The sequence below is a fragment of the Sorex fumeus genome, unplaced genomic scaffold (genome assembly GCF_029834395.1).
Source record: "Sorex fumeus unplaced genomic scaffold, SorFum_2.1 ptg000007l, whole genome shotgun sequence".
NCBI classification, from domain to species: domain Eukaryota; kingdom Metazoa; phylum Chordata; class Mammalia; order Eulipotyphla; family Soricidae; genus Sorex; species Sorex fumeus.
In genome coordinates, this window is record NW_026606064.1 from 22,904,338 (window position 1) to 22,932,308 (window position 27,971).

The 27,971-nt window shown below is 41.1% G+C and overlaps 1 protein-coding gene across 1 annotated transcript in view; it reads left to right on the forward strand.

The window, feature by feature from the left end:
* Positions 1–27,971, forward strand: part of CCDC73 (coiled-coil domain containing 73) — a 101,180-nt gene that overhangs the window by 18,024 nt on the left and 55,185 nt on the right. The window contains 3 exon segments of the mRNA XM_056135482.1: positions 16,715–16,786; positions 19,961–19,996; positions 23,981–24,055. Of these exon segments, the coding sequence (XP_055991457.1) occupies positions 16,715–16,786; positions 19,961–19,996; positions 23,981–24,055 (183 nt within the window).

Below are 27,971 nucleotides of genomic sequence, written 5' to 3' on the forward strand. Positions count from 1 at the left end.
ATATTAAAAAACACATAGTTAAGGAAATAACAAATGGCCAGTGGAAATGCCCTAGAGTTGACCTTCAAAATTGAGTTTGATAAGGAAATGAGGTGAGGGAATGGGAGGGACCTTGAAACTTTCTGGTGGTTGGTGTGGTGTTGGGATAGTGTATGCCTGAAATTCTGTTGTTGACAATATTATAAATCAGGGTTCCTCAAAATGAAAATTGAAAGTAAAAGATCTTCACCAGATCCATCATTATAAAGATAACGATGCCTGAGGGCTGAAGTGTAGTGTAGTGGATAGGGAGTTTCTCTTGCTCACAGCAGACCCTGGTCTGAGTACTGGCAGCCTATTATTCCCCAAGCATCGTCAGGAGTAATTCCTGAATGCAGAGCAAGGAATAAGCACTGAGCATCACAGGGTACAGTACCAAAACCAAAAAGAAAAAAGATTTTGCTTGATGTTTTTTCTAAGAATGTTTTCATTAATAGGTTTATATTTGTGTTTGATTGATTTGGAATTAATTTTTGTAGATAGTGTTAAATAAAGGCTCAACTTCTTTTACTTTTTTTTTCTTTTACTTTTTGTGTCACACCCGGCAATGCACAGGGGTTACTCCTAGCTCTGAACTGAGAAATTACTCCTGCCAGTACTCATGGGACCATATGGGATGCTGGGAGTTGAACCCGGGTCGGCTGTATGCAAGGCAAACGCCCTACCCGCTGTGCTATCACTTCAGGCCCTCAACTTTTTCATGTGTATATTCAGTTTTCCAAGTGTTTTTGTTTAAATGACTGTCTTTTACCCATTGGTTCCCTTGAAAAAAAAATAATCAGGGAGTAGCTGTCAGATTCAAGTGGTAACCTCTAATCAGAAGTACTGATTTTAGAATCAGCTGGTACTGAGTGAAAGTCTCTATGAGAGAGAAATAATAAAAACGTACTATCTCTCTGATCCTGTAGTTAGTTACTTCTTATTCAACAACTGGCAAACTGCAGAGTGAGAGAAAATGTAACTTCTGTGCTGATTTTACTTCTGATGAGAAGTACTGTTTTTTTTTTATTAGTGAAACACCATGAGGTACAGTTATAGACTTACAAATTTTTGTGCTTGGGTTTGGTGGAATGGGTATGGTGGAATCCAGAGAGTGTAGTAGAATATGCAGTTTTTGGACTTGAGAGTTAAAGGTAACCTTATAACTGCAGCGATAAAGTTTCTAAACAAATATCAGGATTTCACAAAAGCCTTTAGTAACAATTCCAATAAAATGAGTGCTTCAGTTGAAAATTCTTATGTTAGGAACACAAAATGAAATATTTTTACTTTCAGAATTGTAGGTCTCTTCCATGAAAAAGTCTTAGAATCTATCGAGAAGTGACAGGCAATGACCAGAATACATTTAGAACCCATCAGAGGGGTTAATTTTAGAATATCTATTTGTTCAATGGGATCCTGAAGCTTTTATTTACAAGGACAACAGTTTTGGCATTATTATTATTAATTATTATTGCTTGCATTCTAAGCAGTGCTCAGGACGTCCAGGGTCCCCGCCAGTGATTTTAAGCCAAGGGGGTGGCAATTCAATGCAAAAGCCTGAGGATGAGATGCTGCTTGAACTCTTGCTATAGTAATTAGTGCTAACAATATCTGGGATACCCTAGTGTTACTGGAAGTCTCCAGGATCACACTTGGAAGTACTCAGAGGTTTCTAAAACTGTAGCTGATGGTACTAGGGGACTTTGTAGTACCTGAAATTGTATTGTGATAGCAACATATCAGGTATGGGCCCCTAAAATCTGTATATATCTCTCTGCCCCAGGGCAATGGTTTTTACCAGGATTGTGCTGGAGACGGATGAAATGCGCACCAGATATTTAGTAAAATTGTCCACCATATGTTAATTAGATATTATTTTTAATTAATATACTCGGAGAGCCCGGCAAGCTACCGAGAGTATTCAATATGCCAGACACAGTAACAACAAAGTCTCCAATGGAGACGTTACTGGGCCCGCTCGAGCAAATCGATGATCAACGGGAGGGCCTATTTTTAATATTGTTTTTGCTCTGAGGGATAACTTAGTGGGAAAACTTTTGCAAAGTTACATTGAGGTTCTCTGGTGCCACCAAGTGTTTGTCTTGAAAGTGTAAGAGATTATTTTATAATTTATAACCATGCATTTTTTTTCAACTCTGGAACCAGCATGAGGTTCCAAAACTATGTTTTTGAATCTTTATAAAAGACTTTCCTTTTGGAGTGTCATGAGAACCAGTGTCTGAATAAGGACTTCCTATTTGTTATGAGAATTAATTAGTTCATTTCATTTACTATTTATTGTATCCTCTTTATTGTGGCTTTGTTTTATTTTATCCTTTTTAGTGTGGCCTTATTAGAAAACATTGGAACACTTAAAACTGTTGGTCCTTTTATTGTGGGATTCCTACTATAGGCCAGAAACTCTCATTGTTTCTATAGTATTCAAAAATCATAAACTATTTCAAAATAGTTTGTCTTTTTTGGGGGGTAGTGGGAGAATGAAGTTTGGGGTTACATGTAATGATTCTCAGGAGTGACTCCTGGCAGTGCTTGAGGGACTGTTTGTAGTGCCTGGCCTCAAACCAGGGTAGTCTGCACATAAGGCAAGTTCCTTAAACTCTGTACTATCTCTCTGATCCTGTAGTTAGTTACTTCTTATTCAACAACTGGCAAACTGCAGAGTGAGAGAAAATGTAACTTCTGTGCTGATTTTACTTCTGATGAGAAGTACTGTTTTTTTTTTATTAGTGAAACACCATGAGGTACAGTTATAGACTTACAAATTTTTGTGCTTGGGTTTCAGTTATACAATGATCAAGTACCCATCCCTCCACCAGTGCCCATCTTCCACCACCACGGGTTCCAGTATTCCTCCCACCCCCCATCTCCCCTATCCCACCCTGCCTCTGTGGCAGGGCATTCCCTTTTGTTCTCTCTCTCCTTTTGGGTGTTGTGATTTGCAAGAGAAGCATTGAATGGCAATCATGTTTGGTCTATAGTTTACTTTCAGCATGGAGAAGTACTGATTTTAGAATCAGCTGGTACTGAGTGAAAGTCTCTATGAGAGAGAAATAATAAAAACGTATAGTGGGTTAAACTCACTTGCTGGAAATAAGTTTTCAGTAAGCAACAGGGATTGTACACCACACAGAACCACCAAATTTAGATAAGGTGTTTAAGTCTCTACTAGTTTGACTTCTACAACCATTGCCCTCAGATGGGAAATAGGTTTTTGACTCTATGTCTAAAGGAAAATTATAGTCAGCATTTGGGACCAGGAGATACCTATGGTGTTTTCTTAATGTTTAAAGGACTTTTGTACTTGATTAGAAACAAATAAACAAAAAGCTTTATGGCAGGAAGATCTCAATTACAGGGTATGAAATTGGGGAACAGTAGAATGATTTTTTAAAAAATTTTAGATCATATTTTTTAATTTTTTAATTAAAAATGTGTGATTTTCCAGAAAACTTGGGATATTTTGAACTGATTCTTAGTTATTCATTGATTGCCTCGAGCAGGCCCCAGTAACGTCTCCTTCATCCTAGCCCTGAGATTATATTCAAGGCTCTTTAGGAGAATGAGACCCATCATTGTTACTGGTATTTGGCATATTGGGTACGCCACGGGGAGTTTGCCAGACTCTGCCGTGTGGGCAGGCTACATTCGGTAGCCTGCCAGTTTGTCAAAGTAGGAATGAGATGTTATAATAAGATGTCGCGCAGCCGCTAATGCGGCCGCGCTGTTCCGGGAGCTGGTTTTATAGTCTCTGAGTCTTGGCCGCTGATGGGATTACACGGCGCCAGGGGGCCAGTTGGTGGGTGTGACCCCCGCCTACTGGAATTTGGAGGATCTGGGTGGAGGATGCTCGACTCCAATCCGAGTAGGCTTGGAGATCTTGGCCCTGGAACCCACGTGGCTTTGTCCCTCTGCCGGTACCTTCAGGTGTGCGGAGCATGGTGGTGGCTGGTTCTGGAGATGTTCGGCTGCCGGGGCCCTGGTCAGGGCGGGGAGGAAAGCTCAACCTGCTCCCCTCCAAGGGGCCCCGGCGAGGAATAGCCAGGCGTGGGGACAGGATTCTTAGTTACCTCAAACATATCATAACTGTCTATGTTTTGAAATGCTTTCCTCTTTATCAATTTTATTTAAGATCAAATTTCTTATATAATCTTTTTAAAAAAAATTTTTTATTAGTGAAACACCATGAGGTACAGTTATAGACATAAATTTTTGTGCCTGGGTTTCAGTTATACAGTGATCAAGTACCCATCCCTCCACCAGTGCCCATCCTCCACCACCACGGGTCCCAGCATCCCCCCCACCCCCCATCCTCCCCGTCCCACCCTGCCTCTGTGGCAGAGCATTCCCCCTTGTTCTCTCTCTCTTCTTTTGGGTACTGTGTTTTGCAAGAGAGGCATTGAGTGGCAATCATGTTTGGTCTATAGACTACTTTTAGCATGCTTCTCCCACCCTGGGAGGGTCCTCACAACACCCTTTATTTGGTGCTCTCTTCTCTATCTGAGCTTCCTTTTCACCTAGCACGTGTGACTGGCCTTCAAGTCATGGAGCAAAATTCCTGGTACTAATCTCAGCCATTCCTGGGTGTTAGTGTCCCTTTTTGTTGTTTTATGTTCCCCAGATGAATGCAATATTTCTGTGTCTATCCCACTCTTTCTGACTCATTTCGCTTAACATGATACTTTCCATGTAGTACCACTTGTATGTAAATTTCATAACTTCATCTTTTCTAACAGCTACATAGTACTCCATTGTGTAAATGTACCAAAGTTTCTTTAACCAGTCATCTGTTCTTGGGCACTCAGGTTTTTTCCAGATTCTGGCTATTGTAAAGAGTGCTGCAATGAACAAACAATTGCAGATGTCACTTCGACTATACCTTTTTGCCTCTCTGGGATATATTTCCAGGAGTGCTATAGCTGGGTCAAATAGGAGATCAAATTCTAATTTTTTGAGAATCGTCCATACTGTTTTCCAAAAGGGTTGGACCAGCCGGCATTGCCACCAGCAGTGAAGGAAGGTCCCTTTCTCGCCACATCCGCGCCAGCAGTGGTTGCTTTTGTTCTTGTGGATGTGGGCCAATCTCTGTGGTGTGAAATGATATCTCATTGTTGTTTTGATCTGCATCTCTCTGATGATTAGTGATGTAGAGCATTTTCTCATGTGCCTTTTTGCGATTCAGATTTCTTCTTTGCGAAAGTTTCTGTTCATTTCCTCGCCCCACTTTTTGATGGGGTTGGGTGATTTCTTCTTGTGGAGTCGGTTGAATAATTTTTTTGTTTTGTTTTGGTTTTAGGCCACACCCACTGGATTTACTCCTGGCTCTGTATTCAGGAATCACTCCTGGAAGGCTTGGGGGACAATATGGGATGCCAGGGATTAAACCTAGATTAGCTGCATACGAGACAAGTACTCTACCTGCTGTACTATCTCTATGCTCCCTGATTAGTTATTTTTATTGTTTTTGAATGGTTATTTTTTTTGCATTTTTATTTATTTATTTATTTATTGAATCACTGTGGGAAAGGTTACAAAGCTTTCAGGTTTAGGTCTCAGTCATGCAAATATCAAACACATTTCCCTTTACCAATACTTATTTTTTACCATGAAGAACCCCAATAAAACCCCACCCCCACCCCTCCCAGTCCCTGTGAGGCAGATGAATTCTAGTTAACACTCTATCTGCTTTGATTAGATTCCTTGTTTCAATAAAATATTCACCACTATTATTTAGAGTTTACCCCCCCCCCCAAATCAGACATGCTGAAGAAGCATTGTGAAGTGATTTGTTTTATACAGCTGGGTTCAAGAATTAAATGTTGATTTTGGATTTCTGCTATTTTACTTATTGTGAATGGTTATTTTTTAATTAAAAAATTCTTGTTATGTTAGATTCCCAAGGGAGAGGTTCTATTATTAAGGACTTAAATTATGTAAAGATGTGTCAATTTCAGAGATGTTTGGAATACAGTGTCTCACACAGCCAGTGAAATTCAGGAAGCTTCTAATCATCTCTCATAACCACCCTTGAAAAATGACTTTTTATTAATCAGAAAAGATATATTTATCTCCTTGGGAAAAATCATACCCTAAATCAGTGTTTTTCAACCTTTTTCTGGCTATGGTCCTTTCCAACCTTGTTTCCTTCCCATAACCCACCTTCCCTACCTACCTTTCTCCATTGCCCCATCTTATTAATTGGGATGTTAGTCTCATGGTCCCCCATTTATGCAATTTTCACCTGTGGTTCTTTCACAATATCTTTTGGTACCCTTAGCACAATGGTAGGGCATTTGCCTTGCACGCAGCCAACATGGCCTACCCGAGTTCGATTCCTTCCCCCCTCTTGTAGAGCCCGGCAAGCTACTGAGAGTATCTCACCTGCATGGCAAAGCCTGGCAAGCTACCCATGATGTATTCGATATGTCAAACACAATAACAACAAGTCTCACAATAGACACGTTACTTAGCCCGCTTGAGCAAATCGATGAACGGGAGGACCCTTAGGGGACCATGTGACTCTCAGTTGAGAAACGACTCTAAATAATTTACCTTATTCTGACAAAATTCTAAACTTTATTTGGAATTTTCTTGTCCTTTTTCTGTTTTATTTAATTTATCTTACCAAAAAAGACCTGATTTTTTAATACATGAGGTTTTTAAAATTTTTTTTTATAAATTTATTTATTTTCTTCGAACGTCGAAGAAATAGCTAAGAGGACGAAGAACCTCCGGCTCCGGGCACATCTCTTTGATTCCACTGTTCTTCCTGCATTAACATATGCCTCAGAGACCTGGGCCCTACGCAAACAAGATGAGAACGCCATTCAGGTCTCCCAAAGAAGAATAGAAAGAGCTATGCTTGGAATATCACGTTTCACTCAAATGAGAGAACGAATCCGGAGTTCTGACATCCGTCGACGATCAAGGATCAGGGACGCTGTCTCATTTGCCAAGGTGTCGAAAATCAGATGGGCTGGTCACGTAATGAGATTTAAAGACGACCGTTGGACTAGAGCTGTTACTGATTGGATTCCACGGGATGTCAAGAGACCGCGTGGCCGCCCACCTACCAGATGGTCAGACTTCTTTGTCAAGGTCATGAACGATCGGTTTGAGGCCCTCCATGTTCCCGGAGCGAAGAGATGCCATTGGGCTACACTAGCACGCGACAGGGACAAATGGAGACGTTACTGGCGCCCGCTCGAGCAAATCGACGACTAACGGGAAGTTAAGTGATTAAGTGATTAAATTTATTTATTGAATCACCGTGAGAACAGTTTCAAAGCTTTTGAGTTTAAGTCTCGATCATACAATGATGGAACACCCATCCCTTCACCAGTGCACATTTTCCACCACCAAAAAACCCAGTATACCCCCATCCCACACCCTTCTCAATCTGTGTGGCAGATGATTTCCATATTACTCTCTCTCTCTACTTTGATCACATTCAATATTTTGACACCAGACCTTCCAATATTAATCACTTGATCACTTGACTTCCTGTTAATCATGGATTTGCTCGAGCAGGCGCCAATAACATTTCCATTTGTCCCTGTCGCGTGCTAGTGTAGCCAGTGGCGTCTGTTCGTTCTAGGAACACGAAGAGCCTCAAAAAAATTTAATCACTTAATCAGGGTCTTGATGAAGAAATCTGACCATCTGGTAGGTGGGCGGCCACGTGGTCTTTTGACATCCCATGGAATGCAGTCGGTAACGGCTCTAGTTCAGCGGTTGTCTCCAGATCTTATTACAAGTTCAAGCCCATCTGATTTTTGATACCTTGGCAAAGGAGACAGCGTCCCTGATTCTTGACCGTCGACGGAGGTCGGAACTCCGGATTCTTTCTCCGGATTCTTTCTTTTATGGTATGAATTTTTAATTAAAATTTAGAGAGTTAAAAATTGTAATTAAAATTTATTTTCATTTTTAGAAAAATTTCTCTTCCCCGGCAGCCAACCTCCATTACCCAAGTGCTGCCACACTCCAGGCCGCTTTCTACACGTTTGGGCCAAGCCTCACATAAGAGTGAACATATTCCTGGACACATCATAAGACACTCCCTACCCATTTTCCATAATTACCACACCATATTTGATGGGGTTCAGACAGTAGGCAACAAATCATAGAGGAAAAAATATATATGATATATTATATATAATACATATTATATAATGCATATATATCTCAGAGAGCCCAGCAAGCTATCGAGAGTATCCCACCTGCACGGCAGAGCCTGGCAAGCTACCCGTGGTGTATTCGATATGCCAAAAACAGTAACAATAACAGGTTTCATTCCCCTGACCCTGAAAGAACCTCCAATATGGCAGCGTTGGGAAAGACGAGTAAGGAAAGGCTGCTAAAATCTCAGGGCTGGGATGAATGGAGACGCTACTGGCGCCCAGTTGAGTAAATCGATGAACAACTGGATGACAGTGATACAGTATAGTTTAAAGATAAAAAGTTGGGTGTATATTTTTCTTTCAGAGCAGTGTTATTGATTGCATATTTTTGTTTTTTAATCTTCCATTTACTTAACTCTCTGACAGTTATAGTTCCATTTTCTTTTCTTCTTGTACTTATAAGTTCACTCTTTGGTGTTTGGTGACTTGAATGCTTGGGGACTTTATGTGAATATGTGGTGCTGAGGATTCTAATTAGGGTTGGCTGCATCCAAGGCAAACACCTTATCTTTTGTAATATCGCTCCAGTTCCTCATTGCAGTTTTTCTTGTATTCTAAATAAATAATTAAATACTCTATTTCTGGGATTTAAGACTGCTTACTAAAAGTGAGGAGAAAGCTAGAAGTCATATCATCTACTTCAAAATTTATTCCTCCAGGGATTTATCCCTAACAATCTCAATCCTTGTTCTTGCTTATAGTATTGGATTAAAGTAAAGGCCCTCCCGTTGATCATCGATTTGCTCGAGCGGGCCCAGTAACGTCTCCATTGGAGACTTTGTTGTTACTGTGTCTGGCATATTGAATACTCTCGGTAGCTTGCCGGGCTCTCCGAGAGGGGTGGAGGAATCGAACTCGGGTCGGCCATGTTGGCTGCGTGCAAGGCAGACGCCCTACCCGCTGTGCTATCGCTCCAGCCCAGTATTGGATTACAGTCTAAATTATCTTCATAGGAAAATTTTATTTTTGTATTAATTTTTTCCCCTTGGACTAGAGTAATAGTACAGCAGGGAGGGTGTTTGCCTTGCATGTAGCTGATCCAGTTGGATCCCTGGCATTCCATATGGGCCCCCAAACACCTCCTGGAGTAATTCCTGAGTGCAGAGTCAGGAGTAACACCTGATCACTCCTGGGTGTGACCTCAAAAGACAACAATTAAAATAAAATAAATTTTCTTTTTGGGGCTGAAGAGATAGAACAAATGGTAGGGTGCTGGCCTTACCACGGTCAAACCAGTTTAATCCCTGGTATCTCATATGGTACTCAGAACCCCACTGGGAGTGAACTAATAAACTGGGAGCAAAAGAGATAGTCCAGTGGAAAGGGCATCTGTCTTGCATATGCCTGACCTGAGTTCTATCCCCAGCATCCCGTATGGTCCCCTGAGTACCGGCAGGAGTGATCCCTAAGCATAAAACCAGAAATAACCCTTGAGTACCACCAGATGTGGCCCAAAAACCAAAAAATAAAACCAACCTATTTTTTTAATTGAGACACCATGATTTACAAAATTGTTCATTATAAAGTTGTTTCAGAAATGCATTATTCTAACACCAATCCTCACCACCAATGTCCTCTTCCCTCCAACAATGTCCTCAGGTTTTCTACCCCCCCCCCCCCCAGCTTGCCCCCTTGGCAGGTATATAACAAACTTATTTCATATTACTTATTCTAATAAAATTGAAAGAAATAGCAAATAGAATTATAAGAAGTTAACTTGTGATGATTAATTGCTGCATGTTTTTAACCTTTCTTAATCTAGTAGAGGATAACCATATTCACCATGAGTCAATGCCACATATTGGGAAGTTTCTTATGTTCTTTAAAAGAGCTCTTTTAATGATTCTTGCAAAACTGGTTTCAAGGCTATGAATTCCTTAAGCTATTGCTTGCCCACAAAGCTCTGTATAGTTCCTTCAATCTGAATGATAAACTATCTGGATAAAGTATTCTTGGTGAGGTGTTCATTTTGTTGAGTTTTTGTACGATATCTTTGTCTATTCCTCTGGCTCATGGAGTCTCATTTGATAGATCTGCTGTATATTTTGTGGGCTATCCCTTGTATGTAAGTTTGTTTTTTTGATCTTGCTGCTTTCAACATGCTGTCACTATCTTTAGAGATTGTCGTTTTGAGTATAACACCTCTTAGAATTTTTCTAATTGGGTCTATTTTCACAGGGATCCTTTGGATCTCTGTGCTTGTAATCATCAACTCTGGGACATTCTTATTGATAATTTCTTTGACCATTGTATCTTCATCACATTTGCCTTCATGTTCTTTAGGGACTCTAATGATTTTATATTGTTCCTCTAGAACTCATCCCCTTGTTCTCTGTATGCTGTTCATCTCTCTTCAGACCATTTTCCACCTTCTGCTGTTTCTTAGCAGTTTCCTTCTCATGTTGGAGTTCCTTGATCTTTTGCTCAGCTACTGTTATTCTGCTGTTCAGAGCTGCTATTGATTTTTAAAAATATCACATACCATGTTCCTTATTTCTATCATTTCTGACTGTAGTCTTTTTTTATTTCAACTTTTGTACTTTCTTATTTTTTGCCAAATACCTGTGCTATCATTTCTTTGAGTTCATTGATCATCTTCATAATGGTTTCACTAAAGATATTGTCTGAAGATTTGCTGAGCTGATTGGTATTGTTTATGTCTTCAGTGATATTGTTTTCACTCATCGAGTTTGGTGGGCTTCTACTTATTTTCCCCATTGGTTTTCTAGTGTTCTTGCTGTTTTGGGTGGTTGAGTCATTGAAGCTAGATTTAGATCCCCCTGGAAGATGCTGAGGGATTTGGCTGAACATTATTGTCTTTATTCTCCACCCATCCTCACAGAATGACAGAATGACCGTGAGCAGCATGTAATTTGTTGAGTGGATCTACTGCTTCAAAAGTTGTGGTATGGGGCTGTAGTGATAGCACAGCGGATAGGGCATTTGCCTTGCACGCAGCCACCATGGCCGACACAGGTTCGATTCCCAGAACCCCATGTGGTTCCCTGAGCACTGCCAGGAGCAATTCCTGAGTGCATGAGCCAGGAGTAACCCCTGAGCATCACCTGGTGTGACCCAAAAAGCAAAAGAAAAAAAAAGTTGTGGTATGGACCTTTAATATGGCTCAGATAGTATGTGGAGCCTCCTGGGACCCACCTGGTAGGAGGGGTTCTGACTCCCATTTCAGAGTAGGTTTAGAGATTTTATCCAGAGCAAGTCTCACTTATGATGGTGGAGAAATTCAGGCCTTCATAGGAAATATTTAAGATTTTGTTCAACATTTATAGCTTTTCCAAATCTGATTTCATATGCAATTCAGGATCTCATAAGTCATTCTTGGGATCTCCCTTGTTTTTTCTATTCAATTAAAAAAATTCTTAGAATATTTTTCAATTGATAGAGATTCAGGAACAGTATTAGTTTTAAAATTATATATGCATATTGAAGTTTTTAATGACTATCTAAGGAACAATAAAATTTGTATGATAATAAAATTTATGGTATAAAATATGGTTTAGAATTGAATATAAGTGACATAGACATGAGTATCTCACCCGCACGACAAAGCCTGGCAAGCTCCCCGTGACGTATTCTCGAGGCCCTCCCCTTGATCATCGATTTGCTCGAGTGGGCCCAGTAACGTCTCCGTTGGAGACTTTGTTGTTACTGTGTTTGGCATATCGAATACGTCACGGGGAGCTTGCCAGGCTCTGCCGTGTGGGCGAGATACTCTCGGTAGCTTGCCGGGCTCTCTGAGAGGGGCAGAGGAATCGAACTCGGGTCGGCCATGTTGGCTGCATGCAAGGCAAACGCCCTACGGCTGTGCTATTCAATATGCCAAAAAACAGTAACAACAAGTCTCACAATTTGTTGTGAGATGTTACTGGTGCCCGCTCGAGCAAATCGATGAACAACGGGAGGACAGTGCTACAGACATGATAATTTTTAATGTTTATGATAATATAAACATTGATATAGGCCTCAATTTTATTGGAAGAATTACGTGATGAGAAGTAAGGTAATGGTTGCACAAGAAAAGTAAATTCTTATTTGTCATTAATAAGGATGTCAGGTGATAAATATTTAAAATTGATAAATCAATGCATGGTTTTAGACATATGGATCAAGAGAAAATTTAAAAGTAATTGTCATGTCTAGACCTATTTTTTTATTGAATCACCAATAGAAACAGTTGCAAAGCTTTCATGTTTGAGTTTCAGTCATACAATGATCGAATAACCATCCCTCCACCAGTGCACATTTTCCAACACCAATGTCCCCAGTATCCCCCCTTTTCAACCCTCCCCCTGCTTCAGTGGCAGACAATTTCCCCCATACTCTTTCTCTACTTTTGGGCATTATGGTTTGCAATACAGATACTGAGAGGCTATCACATTTGGTCCTTTATCTACTTTCAGCACACATCTCCCATCCTGAACGATTCCTCCAACCATCATTGACTTAGTGATCCCTTCTCTATTCTAGCTGCCTTCTCCCCCAGCTCAAGAGGCAGGCTTCCAACTATGGAGCAATATTCCTGGCCCCTGTGTCTACTGTCCTTGGGTGTCAGTCTCATGTTATTTTATATTCCACAAATGAATGCAGTCATTCTATGTCTGTCTCTCTCTTTTTGACTTATTTCACTTAGCATGTTACTCTACATGACATTCATTTATAAGCAAATTTCATGACTTCATCTTTCCTAACAACTGCATAATATTCCATTGTGTAGATGTACCAAAGTTTTTTTAACCAGTCATCTGTTCTCTGGCACTTGGGGTGTTTCCAGATTCTGGCTATTGTGAACAGTGCTGCAATGAACACACAGGTGCAGATGTCATCTCTACTATGCTTTTTTGCACCTTTGGGATATATTCTCAGAAGTGATATTGCGGGGTCATATGGAAGCTCAATTTCTAGTTATTAAAGGAATGCCTATATTGTTTTCCAAAAATGCTGGACCAGTTGGCATTCCCACCAACAATGAAAGAGAGTGCCTTTCTCCCCCCATCAGCACCAGCACTGATTGTTCTTGTTCTTTTTGATGTATGCCAATCTCTGTGATGTGAGATGATATCTCATTGTTGTTTTATTTGCATCTCCCTAATGATTAGCGATGTAGAGCATTTTTTATGTGCCTTTTGACCATTTTTATTTCTTTTTTTGAGGAAGCTTTTGTTCAACCCTCCCCCTGCTTCAGTGGCAGACAATTTTGACGGGGCTGGAGATTTTTTGATGTACAATCTACTAGTGTCTTATATATCCTATATATTCACCCCTTACCAGATGGGTTTTGGGTAAATATCCTTTCCCATTCTATAGATTCTCTCTGTATTTTGGTCACTGTTTCTTTTGAGATGCAGAAGCTTCTTATTTTAATGTAGTCCCATTTGTTTATGTTTGTTTCCACTTGCTTGGTCAGTAGTGTTTCATCCTTAAAGATGCTTTTAGCTTCAATGTCATGGAGGGTTCTGCCTACATTTGCCTCTATGTACCTTTCGGATTCATGTCTGATATTGAGAGGACCTATTTTTTTTTAAATAATTTATTTATTTATTGAATCACTGTGGGAAAAGTTACAAAGCTTTCAGGTTTAGGTCTCAGTCATGCAAATATCAAACACCTTTCCCTTTACCAATACTTATTTTTTACCGTGAAGAACCCCAATAAAACCCCACCCCCCACCCCTCCCAATGCCTGCGAGGCAGATGAGTTCTAGTTGACACTTTATCTGCTTTGATTAGATTCATTGTTTCAATAAAAGATGCACCACTATTATTTAGAGTTTACCCCCTCCCCCCACATCAGACATGCTGAGAAAGCATTGTGAAGTGATTCGCTTTCTACAGCTGGGTTCAAGAATTAAATGTTGGTTTTGGATTTCTGCTATTTTGCTAATTAACCCTGGAAGTATTTCTACTGAGAGTCAGATAATTAAGAGATTGGTTTCTGTGCTCTGGAGTCGTGGCCGTGCTGGAGAGCCGCTCGTGGGGAGCAACTGGCGGCCTCGGTAGGGCATGGAGGACGAACTGGAACGCCCCCCTTCCCATGAGGTTTTAGTCGCCCCCACACCCCTGGCTCACACCTACTCTCCACAAGGCACCCATGTGGCCGCCATCTTCTTTCCAGAGAGGAGAGGGCGAATGGGGCAACACCCTTTCCTCTCCAGGCAGACATGATGGCCTGGATTAACGCATAGTCTGTTCACTTTTCTGCTCCAAGCTGTTGGGTTCTGCATTAAGTCCTTGTGCTTCTGGGGCTGTGGCCGTGCTAGAGAGCCGCTCGTGGGGGGCAACTGGTGACCTCGGTAGGGCGTGAAGGATGGACCAGAACGCCCCCCTTCCCATGAGGTTTTAGTCACCCCCACACCCCCGGCTCACGCCTGCTCTCCACAAGGCACCCATGTGGCCGCCATCTTCTTTTCAGAGAGGAGAGGGCGAATGGGGCAACACCCTTTCCCCTCCGGGCAGACATGATGGCCTGGATTAACACATAGTCCATTCACTTTTCTGCTCCAAGCTGCTGGGTTCTGCATTAAGTCCTTGTGCTTCTGGGGCCATGGCCGTGCTGGAGAGCCGCTCGTGGGGGGCAACTGGTGACCTCAGTAGGGCATGAAGGACGAGGACCTAATTTTTAAAGTATGAGAAATATTTGTTTTGTTTTATTTTGGGACCACAACTGGCAATGCTCAGGGATTATTTCTGGCTCTGATCTCTCAGGAATTACTCCTGGCATACTCTTGGAGCACATATGAGATGACGGGGCATGAACCTGGTTTGGCCATGTGCAAAGCAGACACCCTACCAACTATCCTATCTCTCTGGCCCCCAAAGTATGAAATTTATCTTAATAAAGTTAGAAGAAAAAATTTAAAAGCATCTTAAGAGAATTGATAACTTCCCAAAGCAGATGGGGATGAAGAAAAAAAAAGGGACTCACATAACATGAATTCCCCCCCCCCCTCCAATGATGCTCTGTATTTTGTGCTTACAAAAAAATTACTTCAGTGAATTTAAAGACTTATATATACTTCAGGAATAAAGAGTTTTCTTGTGAGCTCTAAGAATATAATTGCATACTAGGACTAAATAACTTAAAAATTTTAATTTTGTATTTTTGAGTCATACCGTGTGGTGCTTGGAGGACCAAGTATAACTAGGAATTGAATCTGTGCTCCCACATACAAAACTTGTGTTCCAGACTGTTGAACTGTTTCTTAAGTCCTAGGACTATTTTTTTTCTTCTTTTACCATTTCCCCATTTGGATGTGCATTAGCCTGATTCTGGAGAAGCTTGTGTTCTCTCTTGAGTATGTAACTAAATCTACCTGTCTCTTTCCACCCCTTTATTTCCCCCAATATTTTTAATAATTTTAATAACTTCTGATAGATATTTCTTTGAAGAAAGTTGTGGAACAAGCTATATCCAGAATTAAACAAAAAATTAAAGCAATATGTTTTTTTCTTAAAAAAGAAGTTAGGTTCACTCCCACCCAGGGATACTAAAATCAAACAAAAAAACAAAAAGAAATTAGGAGAGGAAGCAAAATTATTGTGTACTGATTCCAGGATAGCTAAACAAAATTAATAGGGTCTCAAGGTATAGCTCGGTAGTAGAATAATACCTTCTATGTATGAGGTCCTAGTTTTGATCCCTGATACCTCGCCTCTCCAATATTAGTTTAAAGTTATCTTTCAAGAACATCAAATAAATATAGTAAATATGTTGAACTTCATTTAAATTATAAACTTAATTAAATTTTAAAAACTGCCAGCTGGAAAAAACCTGAGTGCCCGAGAACAGATGACTGGTTAAAGAAACTTTGGTACATTTACACAATGGAGTACTATGTAGTTGTTAGAAAAGATGAAGTTATGAAATTTACATACAAGTGGTACTACATGGAAAGTATCATGTTAAGTGAAATGAGTCAGAAAGAGTGGGATAGACACAGAAAGATTGCATTCATCTGGGGAACATAAAGCAACAAAACGGGAGACTAACACCCAGTAATGGCTGAGATTAGTACCAGGAATTTTGCTCCATGACTTGAAGGCCAGCCACACGTGCTAGGTGAAAAGGAAGCTCAGATAGAGAAGAGAGCACCAAATAAAGGGTGTTGTGAGGACCCTCCCAGGGTGGGAGAAGCATGCTAAAAGTAGTCTATAGACCAAACATGATTGCCACTCAGTGCCTCTCTTGCAAAACACAGTACCCAAAAGAAGAGAGAGAGAACAAGGGGGAATGCCCTGCCACAGAGGCAGAGTGGGATGGGGGGGATGGGGGGTGGGGGGGATGCTGGGACCCGTGGTGGTGGAGGATGGGCACTGGTGGAGGGATGGGTACTTGATCATTGTATAACTGAAACCCAAGCACAAAAATTTATAAGTCTATAACTGTACCTCATGGTGTTTCACTAATAAAAAAATAATAAAAAATAAAAAATAAAGAACTGCCAGAATTTGCTGTAACTTCTCATTATTTTTAAACAGGAAACACTTCAGAATCAAAATGAAACACTAGCAAAAAAACACAAAGAAGCAATGGCAGTTTTCAAAAAGCAGGTAATTTCTATCAAATAACAGGTAATTCCATAAGGGTAGATAAACACTGTAGTTTTAAATATTGCATTTTCTTTCCCTTCATGAAAATTGTGAGAAGCTTTTTCCCAGAGTTACTGAAAACCAAAAAGTTATTATTGGAAGATGAAAATTAATAAAGTTAGTCTGAATCACAACTGGTAAAAAAGAGTATAATATACAGAATGATTTAATTAAGGAGAATATTTAGGAAAACCTTTTCAATTTTATTTTACTTTTTTTTGGTTCTTGGACCACAGCTAGCAGTGCTCTGAACTTCTAGCTCTTCACTCAGGGATAACTCCTGGCAGTGCTCTGGGGACCACATGGGGTGCCAGGCATCAAACTTAGTCAGCTGTGTGCAAGACAAGTGCCCCACGCCCTAATATCGCTTCATCCACTGGGGAAACTTAGTTTTTTTCTTTGGCTAGAATATAATTTCATAGTACCTTATCTTTTTTTTAACATTACCCCCATTTCTAAGCCAGAATTTTATCACTGATAAAAACTGGGACAAAGAAAAATGTAAAGGATAGGAGATAACCTATATAAATATTAGCTATCAGCAACTAAGAAAAATGTGTGTGTGTGTTTTCTTTTTGGGTCACACTCAACAATGCTCAGGGGTTACTCCTGTCTCAACACTCAGGAATTACTCCTGACAGTGCTTGGAGGACTATATGGGAGCAAACCAGATTGGCCTCATGCAAAGCAAACACCTTACCCACTGTACTATCCAGCCTTTCTTTTTTTTAAAGAAAACAATGAAAGAGACTTGTTTATTTTTGGGGGTCATACTCAGCGGCATTCAGGGTCCTCTCCTGGCTCTGTTTGGGTATCACTCCCAGTGGGTACTCAGGGAACCATGCAGTGCTCAGCCCATTGAATTTATATATTTAAATATAAATCAAGATGTAATCTATACACTGTGAGAGATATTTTAGAATCCTCTGCTCTAACCCCATCATTCTTGAAGTGTGTATAATTTCTGGAAAACTTAGTAAGAAATTATAAATTTTCATTTTTTTTGGAAATGAAATACCCTGCTTATGCTTATTTGATTTTTAAATTAATCTTTCTGGACACACTGGTTTCTAAGACAGGCCTTAAAGCTAAGGTCTGAAACCTACATAAAACCATGGTGGAGGGATGGGTATTCGAAATAAAAAAAATAAATAAATAATTTAATTAAAAAATGAGTTAATATAGAACAACAACAACAACAAAACCATGTACAAGGTAATTCAAGAGTCTTCAGAATTATTTTTCACCAAAGAAAGAAATGATTCTATTATGTCCTAAAATTCACTGTATCACTGTAATCCCATTGTTCATTGATTTACTCAAGCGGGCACTAGTAATGTCTCCATCCCAGCCCTGAGATTTTAGCAGCCTCTTCTTACTTGTCTTTCCCAACGCTGCCTTAGTGGAGGCTCTTTCAGGGTCGGGGGAATGAGATCTGTTATTGTTACTGTTTTTGGCATATTGAATATACCATGGGTAGCTTGCCAGGCCCTGCCATGTGGGCGGAATACTATCGGTAACTTGCCGGGCTCTCTAAGAGGCTGGACTTTTCAGGAAAAACTGCATTGCTCTCTTTCAGAAGCTTTGTTTTATAGTTTCTGGATCTTGGCCATTGATGGGATTACATGACGCTGGGGGTGGGGGAGGGGGTGGGAGGGAGGCACTTTGTGGGTTTGGCTCCCCGCCTCAAGCAGAGCCCCAGCAGCTGAAAAACTCCAGAATCCAGCCACAGCCATGCTCAAGGCCACTCTCCACATGCTCAGACAAGTCTCACCCATGAAGGAACCAACAGAGGAACCCAGGTATGCAGGACCCGTGGCTGAGATCTCCAAGTCTGCTCAGATTGGGACTGGGCCTCCTCCCTCCACCCAGGTCCTCTGTTTTTCAGTAGTTTGGTAGCCATACCCACAAACTGCCCCCAGCGCCATGTAATTTCATCAATGGCCAAGATCCAGAGACTATAAAATAAAAACTCCCAGAAGAGAATGAAGCATTATTTCCTGGAGCAGTATTTCTGACCTCTTATACTCTAGCCCTCTCAGAGAGCCCAGCAAGCCACCAAGAGTATCCTGCTCATACGGCAGAGCCTGGCACGCTACCTGTTGTGTATCCGATATGCCAAAAACACTAACAATAATGGGCCTCATTCCCCTGACCTTGAAAAGAGCCCCCAGTATGTCAGCGTTGGGAAGGACGAGTAAGAATGTGCCAGGGATGAATGGAGTTATTGGCACCCACTCGAGCAAATCAGTGAACAACAGAACGACAAGTGATGCAAGTGAAGTGATACCAGAGCATACGTTGCATATTTCATAAAATAAAGTTGTATTTTCATAAAAATATTCAATATTAGCCTTCCCAAATCACATACATTAAAAAATTTTAGATTTTACCCATGTAAACATAGTTTTTTTTTGTAAAAATATGATTCAGAAAAGGTAAAGGTAAAGGTAAAGGTAAAGGCCCTCCCGTTGATCGTCGATTTGCTCGAGCGGGCCCAGTAACGTCTCCATTGGAGACTTTGTTGTTACTGTGTCTGGCATATCGAATACTCTCGGTAGCTTGCCGGGCTCTCCGAGAGGGGCGGAGGAATCGAACTCGGGTCGGCCATGTTGGCCGCTTGTAAGGCGAACGCCCTACCCGCTGTGCTATCACTCCAGCCCTATGATTCAGAAAATGACATGTTATTTTTGAGAGGGTAAAATATTGAAATGTTTAAGAAAAAAACCTAGAGGGAAAAATAAATTTCTTAAGGATGATTCATCTCTTGAATGATTTAATTATTCACTTTCTTTGGTTACTTTTTCCCCTTTTATATTATTATTTTATTTTCTTAATTTAAAAGCATTCACATTAGCACAGCGGGTAGGGCGTTTGCCTTACAAGCGGCCAACATGGCCGACCCGAGTTCGATTCCTCCGCCCCTCTCGGAGAGCCCGGCAAGCTACCGAGAGTATTCGATATGCTAGACACAGTAACAACAAAGTCTCCAATGGAGACGTTACTGGGCCCGCTCGAGCAAATCGACGATCAACGGGAGGGCCTTTACATACATGAAGAATGTTTCTGTCATCTCACTGATCAGTATAAGTCACTTAACACTTAAATGTGTTTACTTTTTTCAATTTTTACCAGTTGCAAATAAAGATGTGCACCTTGGAAGAAGAAAAGGTATATATTATTTTTTTAAAAAATTTATGTTAAAGATAAATAAAATTTAAAAAAAATAAAAATACTCTAAAATGCATTCACTTATCTATTGTTTATCATATTGGAAAAGTATATTAGAAATAACAAATAGACTGTTAATTGCATATAATTTAGAAATAGGTAGGACCCATGGAACTAATGTTACTTGACCTGTAATATTTTCATTGAAAATGCTGAGACCTAATAAGATTAAAAGACTTGCTAGCCTCTCCTTTGTAGTAGCAAAGTTGGTAATAGAACTCAGATCACTTAAGTCCTCAAATAAATGCTTTACCCACTCTAGTACCTTATTTTTTCTTCAAGTGTATGTGTTTTTTCTTTAAAGTTGTTGGGGGCAGGGTAGGTCTTTCTCAGTAATGTCAGCTAAACATAGCACTAGGGAGGTCATATGGTACTAGGTATTGATCCTGGAGCCCAGTGAACATGACGCATGGGCTATAGCCCTTAATGGTCTTTTGGTTTTTGGATCACACCCAGTGTGGTGCTTCAGGATTATTTCTGACTTTGGGCTCAAGTATCACTGCTTGTGTGGGATAAAACCTGGTTGGCTGTGTGCAAGGCCAGCAACTTACATACTGTACTATCTCTGCCCAGTGTTTTTCCAATATAATAACCTTCTTTAAAAAACATTAAGATGGTTTGGATATGCTTACAGATCAACTGAAAAGATACAGTTCTAAAACTCATTGAAATTCATCAGACATTACTTTCTCTAGCTATTCAATAGTTAATAATGTATTTTATTGTGTTAATGAACATAGATTTATAATATTTATAATTTGAGTGTTTTTCTCCCCCCATTTTATTTTTTAAATTGAATCACAATGATATACACTTTTACAAAGTTGGGCTGGAGCGATAGCACAGCGGTAGGGCGTTTGCCTTGCACACAGCCAACATGGCCAACCCGAGTTCGATTCCTCCCCTCTCGGAGAGCCCGGCAAGCTACCGAGAGTATCTCGCCCGCACGGCAGAGCCTGGCAAGCTACCTGTGATGTATTCGATATGCCAAACACAGTAACAACAAAGTCTCCAATGGAGACGTTACTGGGTCCGCTCGAGCAAATTGATGAACAATGGGAGGACAGTGACAGTGACAAAGTTGTTAATGGTTGGATTTCAGTCATATAATGTTCCTTCACCAGTATACTTTTCCCACCAATAGTGGTCCCAGTTTCCCTCTTGCCCCCAACCCTGTCCTGCAGGCAATTTCCATCTCTCTCTCTCTCTCTCTCTCTCTCTCTCTCTCTCTCTCTCTCTCTCTCTCTCTTTCTCTCTCTCTCCCCCTTCTCTCCCTCCTCCTTCTTTCCTTTTGGGCCTTATGATTTGCAATACAAATAATGAAAGGTTATCAGGTATGTCCCTTTATGGGTGCCCTTTATCATCCCTCCCGCCCCCCCCGCCCCCCGCCACACACACACAGCACACACACACTCTTCTGGCAAGCTTCCAAGCATTGACCTGTTCCATTGACCTGCCATCCTGGCCCCTGTTTGCCCCCACTTTGGATATTGGTCATCTGAATGCAAGGTTCTGTCCCAATGGAAAACCAGCAGGACCGTACTACTGTTCAAGAAGGGAGACATTCATGACATTTGCAACTATCACCCGATCTGCCTATTGTCTGTCATCTACAAGTTGTTCACTCGAGTCATCCTAAATAGGATTGGCAGAACACTAGATGAAGGACAACCATGCGAGCAAGCCGGGTTCCACAAAGGATTCAGCACCATCGACCATATCCACACAATAACCAAACTCATTGAGGTTTCTCGGGAGTTCAAGATGCCTCTCTGTTTAACGTTCATTGACTTAAAGAAGGCCTTTGATTCTGTTGAGACGGAAGCGGTCATTGAAGCCCTAGCCAATCAGGGCATTCAAGCCCAATACATCAAGATCCTCCGTGAGCTGTATTGCGGATTCACTACCAAGATCTCACCATTCTACAAAGAAGTGATCGTTGATGTCAAGAGAGGGGTTCTGCAGGGTGATACCATTTCACCGAAACTCTTCAGTGCCACCCTCGAGAACATCATGCGACGACTGGAATGGGAAGGAATGGGTGTGAAGATAGATGGTCGGCAATTACACCACCTCCGCTTTGCTGATGACATTGTTTTAATAACACCAGACATCAGCCAAGTGGCACAAATGCTGGCCGACTTTGACCGTGAGTGTGGAAAGTAGGACTACAGCTGAATCTTACGAAGACAATGTTTATGAGAAACAGCCTCGTTCCTGACGCCCCATTCGCTCTCAACGGAACAACCATCTCCGAATGCAACAGCTATGTGTACCTAGGTCAAGAAGTCAACATGACAAATGACCTGGCACCTGAGCTGCGCAGGAGGAAGAGAGCAGCTTGGAACGCCTTCAAGAACGTCGAAGAAATAGCTAAGAGGACGAAGAACCTCCGGCTCCGGGCACATCTCTTTGATTCCACTGTTCTTCCTGCATTAACATATGCCTCAGAGACCTGGGACCTACGCAAACAGGATGAGAACGCTATTCAGGTCTCCCAAAGAAAAATAGAAAGAGCTATGCTTGGAATATCACGTTTCACTCAAATGAGAGAAAGAATCCAGAGTTCCGACATCCGTCGATGATCAAGAATCAGGGATGCTGTCTCGTTTGCCAAGGTGTCAAAAATCAGATGGGCTGGTCACGTAATGAGATTTAAAGACGACCGCTGGACTAGAGCTGTTACTGACTGGATTCTAGGGGATGTCAAAAGATTGCGTGGCCGCCCACCTACCAGATGGTCAGACTTCTTCGTCAAGATCATGAACGATCGGTTTGAGGCTCTTCATGTTCCCAGAGCGAACAGATGCCATTGGGCTACACTAGCACGCGACAGGGACGAATGGAGACGTTACTGGCGCCCGCTCGAGCAAATCGACGACTAACGGGAAGTTAAGTGATTAAGTGATGTTATTTATATATATATCACAAATGAATGCAGTTGTTCTATAGTTGTCCCTCGCCTTCTGACTCATTTCATTCAACATTATACTCTTCACGTGAATCTATTTATAAGCAAATTTTATGACTTCATTCTTTCTAACAACTGCATAGCATTCCATTGTGTAGGTGTATCGTAGTTTCTTTATCCAGTCATCTGTTCTTGGGCATTTGAGTTATTTCCAGATTTTGGTTATTGTGAATATTGCTGCATTGAACATCAAAGTGCAGATGATGTTTCTACTGTGTGTTTTTGGGCCCCCAGGGTATATTCCCAGAAGTGGTATTGCTGGTTTGAATGGGAGCGAGTAGTGCATTTGCCTTGGACACGACCAATCCAGGTTTGATCTCCAGCATCCCATGTGGTACTCTGAGCACTGCCAGAAATAATTCCTGAGTGCAGAGCCAGGAGTAACCCCTAAACATTGTTAGGTGTGACCCAAAAAGCCAAAAAAATGATTCAAACAAAAATTCTTTCATAATATGTAAGGCAGTTGTACTTGTATCTTATTAATTAGTATATGTTTATTTGAGTTATATAAACTGTCTCCATTGGAGACTTTGTTGTTACTGTGTTTGGCATATCAAATACGTCACGGGGAGCTTGCCAGGCTCTGTCGTGCGGGCGAGATACTCTCAGTAGCTTGCCGGGCTCTCCGAGAGGGGCAGAGGAATTACCTAATTATATAGTGTTTATAAATTTTAGGAATGCCCTACTGATAAAGTAGCTTGCAGTTACAAGATTTTTATTTCATGCTATTTGCAATTTTACAAAAACCCGTTCTAATTTAATACTATTTTGAAGTCATTAGATAAAACTTTATTTTTAAAGTCATTAGATATAAAAACTTTTAAATACAAGTATAAAGCTTGTGAAATCTTAGATGTAGAGTAAGACATTTTAGTTCTTGAGCTCTTATATTTTTCCCATTAATAATATCATTTACATTGAAAGTATTGAAATATAGATTTTTTTATTTAAAGGGAAAATATCAGCTTGCTACAGAAATAAAAGAAAAAGAAATAGAAGGACTAAAGGAAACATTAAAAGCATTGCAGGTAAGTAACTGTGTATTGCTTAAAAAGTCATTTAATATTATATAAGTAAATATGATTAGATATGCAAGTCAACAAGACAAAAATTAGCATAACTGGTATAATTTAGAACTTCTTTCTGAGAACCTTGAATTTAAAATTAGTAGGGTTTTAGTCACCTTTCATCTTTAAAATAAACATAAGAATAACTACGCCAGTAATATAACTTTAAAATTTAAAAATACTTTTATTAAAAGAATGTTGTATTATTATATAGCTTGATATATTCATTATTATAAATCAACATCTATATATACTAACAAAAAAGTATATTTTTTCAGTTTTGAAATATAAATTCTAGCAGTAGAAATCTTTTTTCACCCTGTTTGTATTGAGATAATGTGGTTTTTAGTGGTTCCCATATTATTTTACACTTAAATGCTCCGACTAATGAATCTCACCATGCCGTTTTCGACACTGGAGAAGAATTGTTCCTCAGAACATGCGATAAAAGAGGTGTTGGAGGCGTCGGTGTCCTAGTCAGCACAAACTTGGCCATGAGCATTGACTCATTCGAATGCCTAACAACCCGAATCGGACGTTTACATTTGAATAGATGTGGCTCACTGTCAGCAGTTTCTATCTTCGTTGTCTACGCACCAACATCTCATTATGATGAAAGAGAAATTGAGAAGTTCTACATGGAGCTGGAGAAGTTCTATAAAGAAGATCACACCTTCTACAAGATCATTGTGGGCAATTTTAATGCCAAGATAGGACCGAGAAGATCAGCTGAAGAATTTCACATCGGGACCCATCGCCTAGAATGGAACGAACAGGGTGAGAGACTGTCTGAGTTCATCATGTCGACCAAGACCATCCATGGTAACTCACTGTTCCAGAAGGCAGAATCTAAACGTTGACATGGGAGTCTCCCGGTGGACGATTCCACAACGAAACAGACCACATCATATTCAATCGATGGTTTTGCCTGACTGATGTCGCTGTTGTCCCAAAATTCCGAACGGGACCGGACCACCGTCTCCTTCGTGCAAAATTCTACTTCACACAGCGGGGAGAAAGGGCCGCAAAGTTTAAAAAGAGAACTCCCAGAACGACCACCAACTGGGAGCTCTTTGGCACTATTGCGGCAACATGGGAAGATGCCATTGTTGACAACATTGATGAAGAATACGATCGACTGGTACAGCACCTCCATGAATGTGCGAGGAACGCCAAGAGAGAGATAGCCACAAAAAAACGCCTGTTTTCGAAAACTCTTGAGTTTATTCGCCAGTGTGGTTTGGCGCATGCCTCAGGCAACCGTAAGTTAACGTCCGAGCTCGCAAAGCAGTGCAGAGATGCGGTCAAGGAAGACCTCAAAGAGAGAAGAGCAGAAGTGCTGGTAGATGCGGCAGAAGCCGGGAAAAGTATTCGTAACGCCCGTCTGTCCTTTGCCAACTACAAGACCAAGATGACTGCCCTCCGACGTCCTGATGGATCCATCACATCCTCCAGAACGGCAATGGAGAAGATTATCCATGACTTCTACTCAAATCTCTTCGATAGCCATGTCCACTTGCCGACATACCAAATCCCACAGGATGGATATGTCGTTCCCAACGTTCTCCCTTCCGAAATCTGACACGCCATTTTGTCGGTAAAGAAACGAACAGCACCCAGCCCAGACAAAGTCAGACCTGAACTCCTGAAGAACCTGCTGTCAGTACTCATCAATACACTGGCTCGGCTCTTCACACGCTACCTGTCTGAATGCAAGGTTCCGTCCCAATGGATAACCAGCAGGACCGTACTACTGTTCAAGAAGGGAGACATCCAAGACATTGGCAACTATCGCCCGATCTGCCTATTGTCTGTCATCTACAAGTTGTTCACTCGAGTCATCCTAAATAGGATTGGCAGAACACTAGATGAAGGACAACCATGCGAGCAAGTCGGGTTCCGCAAAGGATTCAGAACCATCGACCATATCCACACGATAACCAAGCTCATTGAGGTTTCTCGGGAGTTCAAGATGCCTCTCTGTTTAACGTTCATTGACTTAAAGAAGGCCTTTGATTCTGTTGAGACGGAAGCGGTCATTGAAGCCCTAGCCAATCAGGGCATTCAAGCCCAATACATCAAGATCCTACGTGAGCTGTATTGCGGATTCACTACCAAGATCTCACCATTCTACAAAGAAGTGATCATTGATGTCAAGAGAGGGGTGCGGCAGGGTGATACCATTTCACCGAAACTCTTCAGTGCCACCCTCGAGAACATCATGCGACGACTGGAATGGGAAGGAATGGGTGTGAAGATAGATGGTCGGCAACTACACCACCTCCGCTTTGCTGATGACATTGTTTTAATAACACCAAACATCAGCCAAGCGGCACAAATGCTGGCCGACTTTGACTGTGAGTGTGGAAAGGTAGGAGGACTACAGCTGAGTCTTATGAAGACAATGTTTATGAGAAACAGCCTCGTTCCTGACGCCCCATTCGCTCTCAACGGAACAACCATCTCCGAATGCAACAGCTATGTGTACCTAGGTCGAGAAGTCAACATGAAAAATGACCTGGCACCCGAGCTGCGCAGGAGGAAGAGAGCGGCTTGGAACGCCTTCAAGAATGTCGAAGAAATAGCTAAGAGGACGAAGAACCTCCGGCTCCGGGCACATCTCTTTGATTCCACTGTTCTTCCTGCATTAACATATGCCTCAGAGACCTGGGCCCTACGTAAACAGGATGAGAATGCTATTCGGGTCTCCCAAAGAAGAGTAGAAAAAGCTATGCTTGGAATATCACGTTTCACTCAAATGAGAGAAAGAATCCAGAGTTCCAACATCCGTCGATGATCAAGGATCAGGGACGCTGTCTCATTTGCCAAGGTGTCAAAAATCAGATGGGCTGGTCACGTAATGAGATTTAAAGACGACCGCTGGACTAGAGCTGTTACCAACTGGATTCCACGGGATGTCAAAAGACCGCGTGGCCGCCCACCTACCAGATGGTCAGACTTCTTCGTCAAGATCATGAACGATCGGTTTGAGGCTCTTCATGTTCCCAAAACGAACAGATGCCATTGGGCTACACTAGCAGGCGACAGGGACGAATGGAGACGTTACTGGCGCCCGCTTGAGCAAATCGATGACTAATGGGAAGTTATTAAGTGATTAAGTGATTTAAATGCTACTTCACCACCCTTAATCATTAGGGAGTAACCTTCCACCACTGTCCATTGTCCCTTTTCCCTCATATGAGCTTTCTATCATATCTATCTATATGACAGGGAAGAACTGAATTTTTTTTTTACACAGAGTGAAAGGGAAAAATTACTTAATAAGGTGGAGGCATGATTGGTAATTTGAGCCCCTGGGACAGTTTAGAGGAAAATTGAATAATTTGACATATCTATTTTCAAAAAAAATATACTAATTCTCAGTAAAAACCTGGAGGAAGTGACTTTCCTCTCTGCATAGAGACACAAAGCAACATTGTAAACAGGTTATACTTGCTTTTCTTTCTTTCTGCTTCATCTTTGTCCAAACTTTTCACCTACTTGTATATTTTAATATTATTCAAGGAAATGTGCACTGGTGAAGGGAGAGGTGTTGAAACATTGCATTACTGAAATCCAATAGTGAACAACTTTGTAACTGTATTTCAGGTGATTCAATTCAAAATATATATTTCAAAATAAACACAACTGAAACAGGATCAAAACAAAAATTTCTTTTTCTTCTACCTCATTGTTTGCATATAAAAATGCAATGGATTTCGAATACTGATTTTGTAGTGGGCTGGAGTGATAGCACAGTGGCCAATCTGGCTGACCTGAGTTCGATTCCTCCACTCCTCTGGGAGAGCCCAGCAAGCTACTGAGGGTACTCCGCCTGCACAGCAAAGCCTAGCACAGCAAAGCCTGGCAAATTCCC